This window comes from Tinamus guttatus, unplaced genomic scaffold (genome assembly GCF_059628265.1).
Source record: "Tinamus guttatus ecotype Peru unplaced genomic scaffold, ASM5962826v1 Tinamus_guttatus_pri_ptg000676l, whole genome shotgun sequence".
Taxonomy (NCBI): Eukaryota; Metazoa; Chordata; class Aves; order Tinamiformes; family Tinamidae; genus Tinamus; species Tinamus guttatus.
Window position 1 is genome coordinate 680,188 of NW_028289210.1, and position 15,309 is coordinate 695,496.

At 47.1% G+C, this 15,309-nt stretch overlaps 1 protein-coding gene across 1 annotated transcript in view; it reads right to left on the bottom strand.

Moving 5' to 3' along the window:
• The window catches only part of GALNT16 (polypeptide N-acetylgalactosaminyltransferase 16), a 53,573-nt gene extending 39,490 nt beyond the window's left edge, over window positions 1–14,083 (bottom strand). Inside the window, exon 1 of the mRNA XM_088536570.1 lies at window positions 13,842–14,083. Within this exon, the coding sequence (XP_088392696.1) occupies window positions 13,842–14,039 (198 nt within the window). The 5' untranslated portion in view covers window positions 14,040–14,083. The remainder of the gene's footprint in view (window positions 1–13,841) is intronic.
• Window positions 14,084–15,309: the final 1,226 nt, after the last annotated feature.

The window sequence follows — 15,309 nt, forward strand, 5'->3', positions numbered from 1 at the left end:
AGAGAAACAAGCAGCCTGCCAAACTCATCCAAAACAAGCCTCCAGTGATATCTCACTTAGTGGCTTCAATTAATTAGAGGCCAGAAACAGCAGTCAGGCAGGACCAGCCCATCACTTGGTCCCTGAGAGGAGCCAGCATGGTAGTGAGCCAGACCAGGGAAGTCTTTGCATTAAAGTAGGCAGCTTCCTTTCCACATGCACATTGTGCTACACAGCTTTTAAGTACCCTCTGGTACCTTTTTTACACAAGGGTAAAAAAAACAAGCTCCCTTTGCCCGTCCCTTTGGGCCTCCTCCCAGGCCAGCCATTGAATGTGCTCTGAGCTGCAAGAGATGCACCATGTGCAAGCTGGGTTTAAGCTCCTCCAACTACTCTAAGCAGAGTCCCCCTCCCGCCCCCCCCCCCAAAAAAAAAAAAAAAAAAAAAAAAAAAACACACCACCATGACACGTCCTAGTAGAGATCAAAGCACTCCAAAGCTTGAAATGAGAGTTATTCCAACTCCCACCCCGCAAGCACTTGCTCCTGCTCAGCTCCTGCCTCAGCTCAGGGCTGCACAGCAGCACCTGGCCCCTCATCTCCCTGTCAGGGACAGCAGAAATCAGGCAGTCGCCAACAGCCTGCAACCCCTCGTAGCACAGGGAGCTATCACTGTCATAAACCCGCTGCTACTTCCCTCTGCAGCTTCATTTCTGCCTCTGAATTCATGTGCAACAAGCATAGGCTGCAAAGCCCGAGTCTGCACTGATACAGAGATCCGTCTGCTTTCTCGGATGTTTGTTACCATAGCAATACCATAGTAATTTTTCGTTTGTTTTGCTGCTTTTGTTTTTTTCTAAAGCTAGGTTCTCATCCAGTGCAAACAAAGCCACTTGCCAGTTATGCAAGAAGGCAATTGCTACTCGGTGCACTGCAAACACTGCAGGGGCTGCCCACAGGGAGAGGCCCCAGGTGCATCCCAGGGCTTTGCCCACTTCACTCCCTGGAGCTGGTTTTGGCACCTGCCACTGTCACTCCTGACCGCTCTGATGAGGGCCCAGCCACCATCTCCACCTCCACATGTGGTTCTTGCAATCAACTCTTCTCCACTGTGAAGACCATCAAAGTTGCTTGGGGTTACTACATCCACTTCCAACCTTTTCCCCCAAACAGCTTGGCAAAAGGAATCTGCAAAATGGGCACAAACTACAAAGTCAACTTTACCTTTGCTACCAGTGAAGACCCTTCTTTAAGGATCTGCTGCTGATCTACAGATGCCTAAATACAGTTAGCATAAGGATGCCCCATGGAGCTGCTGTATCAACACAGTGGCTAACAGCTTGCTTTTCAACATGTGCTCATGGGCTGCTCCAGGGCACCTGCAAAAATAAGATGCAACAAGCCCAGAAGTTTATCCCCCCACCCACTAAGTAACTAACTGCGGCCAGTTCAGGCTTAAGGGCACCCAAGAGAAGCCTTTCAACAGCAGAGAAAGGTGTCTGTTGCCAGAAGACATTTGGCAAGGCTTGGAACATTCAGGTAATTCTGAGAAGCTGGAGCTTTAACAAGCAATTCCCTACCTAAGTGGAAGAGAAAAACAGCCTAGCAACACATTCTTCATTAGAAACTAGTAGCTAAGAAGCAATAGAAATCTGTCTCACAGGGTCAAGTGTTTATAATGTATATTATTCATAGAATAGAGCAACATTTGCACATACATCCTTTTGATTTGCTGTAAGTGCACAATATGCTCTTCTCTGTGCCTGGCTCAGAGGATACCTCCAGTACCTACAAAAAACAGCCTTTAAATGCACACAGTACAGCTGCAGTGCTAAGGGCCTCAGGTGAAATCCATCAGCCATGCAAAACAATAAAACAGGTAATTTTGTTAAACACAAGTAGAAACCTTTCAAAAAGGTAACTTTCAGAAGCCCGCTGATTTTAATGATAGATTAGGGAAGAAATGATGTTTCCCTTGGTAGAAAAGGAAACTTCTTCAGGAAAAGCATAATGGTGTTGCACAATGAACTGCTCCAAAACCAGCTGCTTAAAGAGAGACAACTGATACAGACCCTGCACTTTGGAGAAGGCGATGTAACAGTAACCAGCTTTATGTAGTTCATATCCAGCCACATGAAGTCTCAAATGTGACAACAGGTGATGAGGGAGAAGAGCTACCAGCCCAGGCCTTTGTTCCTCTTGGTCCCATCTGCTGCTTCCAAAACCCCTCACCCTTCTCACATCCCTCAGTTTCTTCTCAGCCCAGTTATTGGAAGATCCCTCCTCAAGACTCACCACTCCAAAACTAGCAGAACCCCCATCTCTGGCCCATAGGGCACTGCACTGCCCCAGCCCCTGCCCCTCTTGACAGCTCAGAAGAGAGGTGGTACCAACGTGCAAGGAAATAGGAGCATCCCGGGCACGCAGATGAAGTGGATGTTCCAGGGATGTCTGGAAAGGCTAATTTCTCTTGTGCTTCCTGACTTCCCAGTTCCCATTCCCCACTGGAAACTCTCAAAATCTGGGGGCAGTTTATCCCAGCAACCTGCAGAGCAAACACAAGAAGAGTATCTCTGCAGAGTGAGCGGAGCAGGTAAGCAGCAGCCCCAGGCTTTTGAATCAAATATTTTTGCTGCTCTCAGCAAACTACCAGAGCTTCCTCCAGCTGCATGGCCTCAGCAGGGTCTTTGGAGAACATGGTCAGGGATGCTCACAGGACTACAGTAACACCTTGCAGAGTATTGGGGAAGTAATTAACACCTCTTCTCCATCTCAGCTCAAAGGAAGAGCCACAAAGCAGGAAACAGCTTCATAAAATACCTACTTTGAAACCTACCCAAGTCCTTCATCTTAGAGGCCCTGTGAATCTTCGGTCCAAAGTGTTTATTTTAATTAACTGCTTTTCTCCACTAGGACATAAGAGATTTGGATTCACCAGGTCTTTGTTTTGTTTTAAAGAAAAAAAAATGTCCTATAATTAAAAGCAGAGACCAGTGTTCTCTGCTTGGCAACAGCCATTTTCAACTCCTATTTTTATCCTCTTTAGAGCCAGTGAGGCAATTTTTTGTTAGTCACATCTTAGAGAATAAACTTTGCTAGTTGGTTTAATCAATTAATCCTCAGTGCTGTACATGAAATTTCACACAGAGGAAATCCAATAAGAATTTACTGACAACCCATAGCTTATCTATTTTAAATTACTCATCTACAACTCTTGTCCTTGAGATTTAAATGTATAAATATATGATATAAATATATATGTATGTTTTGACCCCCAAATTGCAAGGCAAACATTTAGAAAACTCTGCAAATAAACTATCCCAAGGCTATCCTGAACAGAGAAGTTACACAGCCCACAGGTCAGCATTTCTTCCAGCACGCTAAACTTCACAGTAGTCTCTCTTCTGTGATGCAGATTATACGCACAGTAGTGAACAAGAACAAATAGAAAAGCCTCTTCTACACTCTTGGAGAATATATTTATTCAGTTCTTTAAATTCCAACTAAACTTGAAAAACCTCACACAAGTAAATAAATCTTCCAGGCAAGACCTTCTATCAAGTCATACTTGGCAGCAGAGATGCTTTCATCCTAACTCACAACAAGAGAGCAAAGAGAAGGGAAGAAGGAAACTTCTTAACCCCTTAACCCTCCCCTAAAGAAAAGGGAAATGTGTGCACAGGAGATCTGCAAACCAGCACTCGCTGAAGAGGTTGCAGTTAAACGCTTGGGCAGCAATCTTCTCTAACAAGATCGCAGCTGGCCTAGCTGCTGTGCTAGAAACCAGAGAGTGCTGACAAACCCAGCTCTCATGGGCAGGGAGAGCCGCGGTGGGGCTGGGCCCTGGAGCCAGCAGGTATACCCAAGGGCCAGCAAGATGCCCTGCTACAAGGCGCCCGCGCGGACTCCCCTTCCTGCCCCCTCCAGTGCTCCCCAAGGCTCCTGGGCTGACACTGAAGCTCCTGCAGAGTTAAACAAGGGCTTAGGGCCTGCTGCTGGGAGAGCTCGCGTGTGTTAGCTTGTTTCCTGGGACAAGGGAAGGAGACTTTTTCTTTAAAAAAAAAAAAAACCTATTGGCTTACAACCTGTTATCTATCTGGGGAGAAAGGAAGGAGTCAAAGAAGCTGGAAGAAGTTTTCACAGAGAATCCAGATGGAAATTATTGGTGGGAGAAAAAAAAAAAGCCACTCTAGTGGCCTAAATGTTCCCATTAACTTCAGAGGGGAATCCTGCTGCACCCCACGGGCAGGCGTTTAAAGTCTATTTATGCCCGTTAGATCCATTTCTATATTATTATCTGTAAAGACAGACTTTACAGAATCTGGGCACAAGCAATTAATCTTTGGTGCAGCAAGGTGGGTTTCATATAGAGAGACCCAGTAAGCAATCCTAATCTCTGCTTTGAGTTCTACACAGCAAACGGGCTTCATAAACTCTCTCTTCTTAGGTCACTGTCACTGTGCTACCCCTTTGGGCAGCCGAACTGAAGGAGATGCAGGGTGACAGTGCAGCGAGGAGGGTGCAAGACCTACCCACATTCTGAACTAAGCTGTTAATTTTGAGGTTGTCATGACAAGTCACTTTAACCTTTCTTCCACCAGTGGCAGTGAGAGAGGAAAACCAAGATGTTTAGGAGAAAGGTGGTGTTAAAAGCTTAAACATCTCGTGGTTTTCCCTCTTTACCACTGCAATACAAGTAGGGAAGTTTTAGGCATCTCCTGATCAGCAGGGAGCTAGTCTTGCAGAGCTGCACCTCAACTTAGTCAGCAATTCATTAAATAATCAAAAACTTAATAGAGTCAGCACAGCAATATCCTATGCAACCTCATCCTGTCTGGAGACACTGTGGACTGCCACATTTCATATAAACACTAAACAGACACTTCCTCTTATGTAATTCATCTCCATCCCCTGTCATATTAAAGAGAAAGATGGCTAGGTTTATAATGAACTTGTAATTAGAGCCCTGTGCAAACGGCTTGTGTCTCACCTGAGGGATTTCAGTTTAACCAGGAGCCTGATTACAGAATAAAATCCAGTTGCACGGCCAGGTAAGCACAAATCACAGTGACACCTTTTCTTCCGCAGGCAGCAGTCAACGAACCATAGCTGGAACAGCCCATTGCTGCTTTCCCATGTGAGCCACTAGCCCAGGGCCTTCGCCTTGCAGCTCTCCATGATGCCACACTTGCAGCCAGCCTCGAGGCCTCGGCACTGCATCCCCAAATCCCTCCCAAAGTGCCATCCTTGCAACACAAGGCACGTGGGCACTGTGCCTTGGTGGAATATAGCCACCTTGTTTTGCTCTCATCCGCCTCCCCTCTCTGCAAAAGGGCTATAGAAACGTGCACTGAAGCTTGAGGGAAAGAGATGTCAGTCAAACGCCTGGAGTCAAAGGCTTTCAAAGAGAAAGTCTCAAAGAGCCTGAGCAATCAGTGTAAATCAAGACTTTAACCTTTCTCTGCCTCAGATTCTTGATCTGTTAAAATGATGCTCTAACACCCATCACATTCTGAAGTGTCAAGTGCGCCAGACAGATGTGTCAATGCAAGAAATCATTTATTAATAAAAGTAACAATTGAAGTGTTGTCTCAGCACTGTTTCTTCTGTAAAGAAAATATCGGGAGGAACAGAACAGATGTCAGTACATATCTGCTTACTGCATATGTAACATATAAAGGCTGAAACTAAATTCTTTAGATAGTTAGATCCTTGGCTTGCTTGGTGCAGCATCTCAGCACCAAATAGTCCTATATTAGAAAATAACTGATACATATATGAGCTAGTATTTCTGTTTCAGGGGCACAATACAGCACTTGCTGCTCGTTAATCAGCAAAGAAATCTGGCTGCCCCACCACCAGGTCAGACAGGAGCAGCCCCCTCCCCACACAGCCAAGGAAGCGCTCCTGGAAAACCACTGCTCTCCACAGTAACACCATCAGGCACCTGAAAAAACACCTCTTCTTCCCTACCTCGCTCAAATCACTGCACTGGCAAATGAAGGAAGGCACTGTTAAGAATCTACATTTCAGCCATCCTTCAAAGTGTTTTAAATGCATTTCAGTATTCCCAAAGTAGCCCTGCCTCATAAGCACATAATAATGTCTTTGCACCCCACACTGCCTGCTTCTCAGTCATGAGTAACACCAGGAAAATCCCTCCAAGTTCTCGTTAGCCAGCCCGGCCAGCCAAGGAGCATATCGCTGCTCACCTTCACATTCTCAGAAATGCACCAAATCAATTTAGTTAAAAGCTAAGAGTATTTTTTTTTCCTCCTCTAACTATCAGTTTGATAAATACACAGTGACAAGTCTTTAAGGCAATAATGAGAACTCACTAAAGCACAGTATAAAGCTTTTCTCTCTGCTGAATTCAGTGCATGTCCAGAGGACAGATAGCTGAACTGTCCTCCAAATGACATCCAAGACATCCTCCCACAGCTATTTTTGCCCTGTACTTTGGGAATGCTGGAAGTACCGAAACAGTAGAGGAACTGCAAATAGTCCTGGAACACACAGCCTTGCAGAGTGCCTGGACACCCCTCACAACAAGGGGAGGATTTTCCACTCATCTTTTCCAGAAGCAAAGTTGTTTGGCTAATGAACAGCTTTGAAAAGCAAAAAGCTTCATTAGGATCATCAGGGTTTCCTGTCTTAAGGCCATTTTTCCCTCAAGTAATTAACACATTTCTGTTTATGATGAAGAGCCATTTTGAGGCATGAATTCCCAATCCCATAAAGATGGGAGGAAACATTCAAGGAGAAAGAACAAGTTTAGGGCAAACAGTATAGGTCCCTCTGGAGCTTGGCATTATGTGTGGCTATCAAGAGCCTTCCTGAGGCAGCAAATTGCTGCTGCCCAAACAAGGAGGGCACCTTCCTCCTCACCCATCCCAGGAAGAGAGAGGGTGTCTGCAGGAGGCACAGGCTAAGCTGTGCTCAGGTACAGATTGCAACTCAAGGCCTTCAACATTTTCACATATAGGCGAGTTTTCCCTACTTGCGTTACAGATACGTTAGCAACAAAGGTGCAGTACAGCGGGAATAAAGGCCCCTTCATCCTTTTGTGCCTTTGGATCATCCAGCGGATTTCATTCCTATTGCTCAGCTCAAATTGGTCACTACTACTTGGCACAAAACTGGGGAGTACAACATCCAGATTTGGATGTACCACATTCAGACTCTTATTTTGAATGACAACACATGCAAATAGCTGAATTCATCCTTGTAAGATTCTGCTGCTACCAAAGGAAACGTGTCTGTGTGCTTGCATTTGACCATTAATAGCTAGTGGCAAAAGGGCCATAAGCCCCATCACATGTTATTACCCTTTATAACTTGTGCCATCTGTCACTGGACAGAAACATAGGTGTTCAAGCAGACAGGCATTACATTGCTGTTATCTGCCTGGTTAGAGCTTGGTAGCAAGACAACGACCAAGGAAGCACTCCAAAGGCCAGGAGCGTATGCTCGAGAGGAAAACATTCTCTCTTTCCCCCCCGCCACCACAGACAGTAATCCTGAGACTGTCTTTAATGTATTTTTCCCCACCGACAAGAGCAAATCACACAGGCTATTGGTCTGAGTGGAGAACCAGAACCCAAGCATTGCTTATGGATGTCACTGCACATTAAAGACAACATAACACGGGCAACCTCACTTTACGCCGATAAAGCCCTGGAAGAATTTAACCCACAGAGACCAGAGTTAAGACTGAAGCAGCAGCAACCACCTCTAGGGAGCCACACAGATGTGCCAGTCACAGCCACTACCAGCTAACGAGCATTTAAGGACCTATTCAGTATTAGGGCTAAGGTGGGAGAGATCGAAATCCAGTTCTCTGCTCACAGAATTTGCGTGTGAGCTCATGCAGTGCCCTGGGATTTACTTCCATTCACACAGAGGACAGTTTAATTTAATGAAACATAGGGCTGTTAAGCAGTAGCGGGGTTACTGATTAACATTTCCACATACAGGAATCATTTATAAGCTTCCCTATCCTGTCTCACACATGGCCTGCAGCAGCTTCTTCTCAAACACTTCTTGCACAAAATGATGGGAGCAGTGGGGAAGTGCGTGCCAAAACCTGAGCTGGCACTAGGTTGAATGGGTAGAAAATTCCTGAGCCCCCTAGACACAGGCCCTAGCAGAATTTATCCCCCTAGCCTGTCTCAGCCCCTTCAGGCAATGCTAAATGCAAAACTGGGTTTCAGGCGGCCAGCTTAGCCATCTACATGGAAATTTGGGGGACAGGGGAGATATGGGAAAGGGGTAAAGCAATTACCAAGACAAAATGCAAAACCCTAGCGAGAACAAAATTAAAATAGGTACATAAAATAAATAGGTAAATAAAATAGATAGGACAGCCTGTATTTTAATAATCTCTGGGCAGTAGTTCGAATTTGGTACAAAGTTCTTTGAATTCACGTTAGTACACAATTAATATCCGGACTGTCTAGACTTTATTGGTATTTTAATCAGAGTTAATTACCAGAGGTTAGCAGATCTGAAAAACAGATCTGCTTTTTTTTTTTTTTTTTTTTTTTTTTTTTTTTTTTTTTTTCTTCCTGTTCCCTCTCCTTTTGGCAAAGATTTAGACTTAATCTTCATCCTACATGAAGGATATAGGGGGAAGAATACTTTCTTTCTCCAAACCCTTGTCTCACTGAACTAGGGAGATCATTAACCTCGTGTACATCAGCCCCCAGCCTGGATACCAAAAATCCCCTGTGAGGAGGGAGCTCTCAGCCACCCCGAGGCACCGCAGCGCAAGATCTGCTCCAGCAGCCAACCCAGGCGGATGGCACCCAACCCCGCCAAGCAGTGCAGGTCACTGGCTCACGCCACCCCAGTCCCTACCAGGCACAGACTGGAGGGGGACCAGGTCTACTGCTGTCAACCAACATCTGCCGACTCAAAGGGCCAGCCACCAACTGACGCACAGTGACCAAAAATCAGTCTGAATTTACCCACATCACATGTTCCCATTGACAATGATATCAAAATTTCCTTTGGGAGGAAAAGTACTGAACTACTGATAACTTAAAGTAAATCCTGATTTTCCAATCTAGATCAAAAAGAAAAAAAAAATCTTCCCCACTGAAATTCATTTCCCCTACTCAAGACTGAAAAGATATGAATTCCTTTTTCCACTTCAAAATGACCTTCTGGCAAAATGCTTTATGGCTGCCCTTGCCACACAGAATGGTAAGACCACATTTAAGCTTCACACGAGACTGGCAAGTTAAATATAGCTATTGGAGGCATTTCTAGGGGAATTATAAAAGCATTAGCAGAAAGTCAGACCAGAAAATTGATGATGTAATATGGTTCCTCAAAGCTTAATTGATCTTAATGAATCTGTCATAGCTTAGCATATTTCTGGACATCTAATTAATACTGGGTGCCCTGGTATTATTTCCCAATTCCTTGGTTTCACTACTAGAGTTCAAATAGTTATTTTGCACTTCTACTTTCTAATACTCCTAAGGATTCTTCCAAGGTGAATAGCACGCCAGGATCCTGCCCCAAGTCCCCCCTCCCACACGTCTTGCAAGTGGGGTACAAAATAGCATGAGTTCCAACAGCTCATGAGGCAGCCTGTGCAGATGCTGCAAGGAAATTTGGAGACAAGAAAGGTGAGGAAGAATTCTTCAGTACTTGCAGTGATGCTAATACCCATTTATCCATTCCTGCCCCTTCTTTATGATGTCTCTTAGGAGAGATTGGGGAAAGCAGAGGAAGATATAGAGCACTCCAATCCTCTTTAAACTCAGTGCAACAATTATAATCCTCCACCTAAAAAGAAAGAAGAGGGAAAAATAAGATGGGCTATGACAGGTTGGAAGGAATAAATCCCTCTTAACTAGGACACTAAGATTTAAAGGGCTCCGCTCTGTGCACATCATATTTCTCTGACAAGGTCCACTCCCTATTTACTGTCCCCACAAATTCCTCAGTGAGTGAGCACAAGCAGCAGCTCGTAAGACCTACTGCCCTGAGGATGCTGGCAAGGGGCAAGCGGACTGAACAGCCACAGTATTGCCAAATGGAGGCTAAGGAGTCTAAACCAGAGCCACAGGAGTGCTCAGGCAGTCCCACTGACTCACACAAAGCAAGCTGCAGGGTGCTACCAACCTCACAGGCCAGGGCTGAAAACCCCAAGGGAAAAATGGCAAACAGACCAAAAATATACATAAACATTTATATTATATACACACACGCGCGCATATACATTCCACATATGCACACAAAAAGTTGTTTATATATTAGCCCTGCCGAGACCAATCATTTTTATCTTCCCACCATGCTTCCCTTCAACTCATAGTACATCTTAGCAGAAGCTGAGATATCAGGCCCAATAAAATTAATGAAAATAACATCTACTGATTAATAATTATTTATAGTAACACCATAAGCTTAAGAGATGCAAGTGGACCAGCAGGTTTTCTCTACTACCTGATGTTACTCAGTCTGTTCTTCCCTGTATGTGCAGTGTTGCTTACTTTAACCTGCACTTCTCAAGTTTGAGTACATAGAGGAATCTCCCTTTCCCAGCATGTCCCAGAAGAGTCCCCTATGATCTGCCTCAAGAGATGTGTGATGTGCACTAATGTTTACAGAGCATGTAGAAATCCTTCGGTACGAAGGAAGAGATGCCTTCATCTCATCTCCTTGGTGTTCAGGTGGCCGAGTGCAGAGCTCGAGAGCACAGCAAGAGCTGAAGCCAGGAGACATGAGGCAGAGTTCCAATATTGGATCCACCAGCTACCAGCTGGTCTCTAGTGCCACCATAGGGATGCTGTGCAGGTCTCAAAAGGTGGTTGGACAACAGTAACAAGATACCTGCTTCAAGCAGCAGTCAGGCACAAACCTAACAAGATTCAGAGCATTCACCTAACACTTTTCCATCTCCCCTTCCCGTTAATCTTGCTTTCGTACCTTCCCAAAAATGCCAGCAACCAGAAGAAACCCTAGGGCAGCTCCACATCCAGCTTTTGACAGGGAAATAAGAGCAAATGCCTGCATCTTCACCACGAACGTTGCCAGCAAAACTCCTTTTTCAAAGCTACACGCCAGCTATCCTCCTGACTAACAGGCTTCTCTTGTGCAGCAATGGTGGCCTTGATCTCTTCAATGGGACATAAACATACCGGGCATGTTTCCCACTCTCCAATCTTTTAAGGAGGAAGGACAGAGTCTTGGGCTCTGTCCATCAGCTCTGTGCTAAAACAGAGGAGCAGCAAGAGGCAAATAATTAACCATTTGTGCATTGTATGAAAATGATGCCAAAACCCTTCCAAAGATGCATTTTGCATGTTCTGCCTCAGGGAAACTTCCAAGGAGCAGAAGGAGGGAGCAAAGAGCACAGGAAGGAAGCCCATCCTTCAGAAAGGCCCATCAAGGCTCGAGGGGAAGGCACATGGCAAAACTGCCAGAAGTCCAAGGGCTACTCCTAAGAATTCAAATTCTGCAAGGCAAATCTTTGCCAGAGTCAGACAACAGGGTTTTAAGCTAACATTCTGCAGGTAAATATGAACTCAATAAACAAATTGGTTTAACATTAAGGCTTGCGAACCACTACAATTTAACTGTTTTTTATTCCTCATATCAAGAGAGAATTAGGGAAATCACAACTCAATTCAAGACATGCTTTTCAATTTTAAAAGCAATTCAATTTCAATTCGCCTTAATTCACCCAGCATTTGGGATGTTATAGCCTAGATGCAAGAGTGAAACTTTGACTCACTTTTTCTTCCAGACAGAAAAGCAGCCAATTTAAAAATAATAATAAATAAAGTTTTTTTCCTAAGAATCATAGGTCACATGAGTCACCCTTATTTGCAGATGAGCCCAAACCTAAACTCCAGAATCACCAACCGTACAGAGCTCAGGAAACCAAAAGCTGGATTAAAATGTGCAGCTTGCCTTACAGTCTGTGTGGAAGGCCAAGGGCCTCAAGAGCATCCAGAGCATGCACACGCCAACTCTTACACAATACTGCCATTAGTTATTAAGTCAAGCAATTAAACTCCTCCTGCAATGAAATGGGGGTTGAAGGCCATGCATGGCCAAAGGACGCCCATTCCCCAAGGTTCACCTCCATCCCAGCAGCTTGGCAGGCACGGAATTGTGAAACCTCACAAACCCTCAGAGGGAACAAAGTAAATGTTATTTTATAACAAAAATAAATAAGGATAAGCAGCGGAACAGAGAAAAAACCACCCGAGTAGCGCATTCAAATGGTGCTCCAAATCCTCGCTTTGCTCAACTCTGCCACCGCCCGCCCCAGCACTTGCACGGGGCTCCTCACTGGGAGGTGACACCACTGTCAGCTCCACCGCTCTGTGCCAGGGAGGCTCCCAGAGCAAAACAGACCCAGCTGTCACCAGCCCAGAGGTCACAGCAAGCAACAAGCAACATCCTCCATCTCCCTGAGAAGCCTCTCCCTTTAGACTCGTGACTTTCTGCCACTACAAGTGATGCCTCGAGGGCCAAGCAGAAGGATTCCCACCTCGCTGCCCAAGGACTTGGGCTGCTGCAGTAGCGTTTTCCAAACCTTTGCAAGGCTTCCCAAGCCCCACGTTGCCACCCTTGCCTTGCAGGCAAAGAAAATGGAGACTCAGGCTAAAAATCACAGCCCCCCAAGATAAGTGGAGAGCCCCAGCGCCTGGCCCCTGCTCAGCTCTGGCCAGGCAGCCGCTTTTGTTCGCTGCTGTCCGTGTGCAGCCGGCTGATAAATGGATTTGCAGCCAGACACAGGCAGTGACGCGCAGTGCAATTCTCCAGCTGCTGGCTGGGTCACTCCTAGGAATGGCCTTGCTGGGTCACTGCAACCCCAGGGGCCAGTTTATTTATTAATGAAGCTATTGCCTAGAGCTAGGGGAGCTCTATCATTCCTGTTACCTTGCAGGCTACAAGGGCACAAATGTCCTTCATGGACAGAGCAGGAAGGTTCCTGCCGTCCTCCTTAAGTCAAGAGCTTGGTTTATCACTGCAACAAGCCCACAGATAATCCAGAGACCACAGGGCTTTGAAAGCAGTTTTGAAACAGTACAAACAGGCAACATGTAGGGAGTCCAGCTAACGCTGCTCAGGTCAGCGGAGCGCTCCTGAGGTCCCCTCTTTGCTCCTCCATCTCCCACCCTGCCAAACCCAAGCCTCAGATAGGCAGCAAGGGCTGTGCTCCTGTGTTTTAGCTATCTGGGATTAAAGGGAGAAGACGTAGAGGCCAGTAAATGGCACGCAGTGCCCCTGCAGCAAGTGCTGCTCGCATCTCCCCAGCCAGCCCTGCTGCACAGAGCCCAGCAAGCAGGAGCAAGGGCTTGCTAGAGGATGCAGATCTTCCTCATCTTGCCAGGAAAAACAAAAGAAGTCATGCATTACTATTCATATACATACACACACACCCCTCTTGCACAAACCAGAAACCTTCCAGCTGCTTCATCCACCCTTTTTCCCCCCCCAGGAAGGACAGCCTGCTCCCTGGCAGAGCAGCAGAGCCTGGGCAAGCCAGCGGAGACAACTTGCAAATACTTTACACACAGCATTACTCTATTCCCTTGAGATCTGCCGATCCTGCTCCCCAATTGTAACCGCTGCCATGGTTACAGGCAAAAAAATGTTAAAACAAATACAAAGAAATTCAAATGCCAACCTAACTCCTCCTCTCCCCTCTCCCTCTTCACCCCATTCATTCATCAACCCTCCTCTTCCCAGTCTCCTGGTAAACTGGGATTAACATTCCCACGAGCATCTCTGCCTAAGGCAGCACTGCGAGCAGCAGTGACAAGCGATCCCCACTCCCCGAAACAAGGAGCGCGGAAGAACTGGAACATAACATGCTCCGTTTGTCTTACTTACGATGAGGGGGATGGTCCTCTCTTCCCGGTGCATCTCCAGCCGCCCGGCTGCTCTTTGCCCATTCCTGCTGCTGCTGCCGCTGGCAGATCTGCCCGATGCTGCCGAATGCGGCTTGTTGTCCTGCCATAAGTAATAGAAAGTGCCCAGGATCCAGGCGACGGTGAGGATGGCGATGGCATTAGCCCTGATCCTCCTCATCCCGAGAGCCCCAGCGGCGCCCCGGCTCAGCTGGCAGCAGAGTTTTCCAGAGGCGGCGAGCGCAGGAAGGAGGCGGCGGCAGAGGAGTGGTGAGAGGATTCTCCCCCTCGCTGCTCCTCCAGCCCGGCACAGCGGGCGGGCGCTCGCAGCCCCAGCTGTTTGTGTTGCTCCCACCGCTCTCTCCGGTGCGGAGGCTGAGCCGCAGGGTGCTATCGCGCGCGCCTGCCAGGCCCCGGCTCTGCCAGCCCCGACCGACGCTCTCGCACCTCGGCCTCCAGGCGCGCGGCAAAGGGGAGCTCCCTCCCTCCCTCGCTGTGAGGGTTTTTCGCCACCAGTGCGGGGTTGGCACTGCTAGAGATGGTCCCTCCCCGAGCAGCTGGTCTAGCTGAAGTGACGATGAAGCCGGTGGAAACAGATTTCCTCAGTGCCTGGATGCAGCCCAGTGGTTGCCACAGTAGCCCCTGGGCAGCCACAGGCCCAGCTCCAAGGCGGGCACCTCCGCAGGCAGTGGTCAAAACCAGCCCCTGAACCGGGGCATCCTGGGCAATGCTGCACCTTGGGCACTGGTGGGAGAAGTGGGAATGAGGGTAGGAGAACAATGATGACATTACACATGGCACTGATTTGTCATACATATAAAACTGCTCAAATCCAGCCCCGTAGGCACTTCGGGCACCAGAGCACATGGCTCACGAGGACAAACTGCGTGGCATAGGGAGTCCAAGGGCTAAGCAACCCGCTGAAGGGGCCTGGGGCATGCAGGGCTGAGACTGAGCTTATCTGTGTGACTAGCACATGCCTGTCTCCACTCCTACCACCTCCAGCATCCACTTCTTTCACAGTCCTACAGGAAAGGTGCTGCTCGCTTACAGGCAGGTTCACATGCAGCAGCTCTTCAGTGTGGGTCGCAGGGGGACATGGGGATAAGCAAGCAGAAGAGCTTCTCATCCAGAAAAGGAAAATATTTGTGCTTGTGAGCTGTGACAGCATGGCCAGCTTACATACCATCTCCCCTTTCACTCCTGTGCAGATACCAGACATTTCTCCATTCTTCATTGGTCTTTTCTCACTGCCCCGTGAGATTCATTACAGAAAAGCAGGTCACTCAAGCCCCAATAGAAGCATATTTGAAACAAAAAGAATTCCCTCTGACCCAGCGCGACTGAACAGAGTGCTTTCCATGGCATTTTCTGTTGAGTTCCCACATCAGCCATGCATTTACTTCTTCAACTGCGCTCCCAACTCACCTACATGCTGCTTCCCTCTCAAT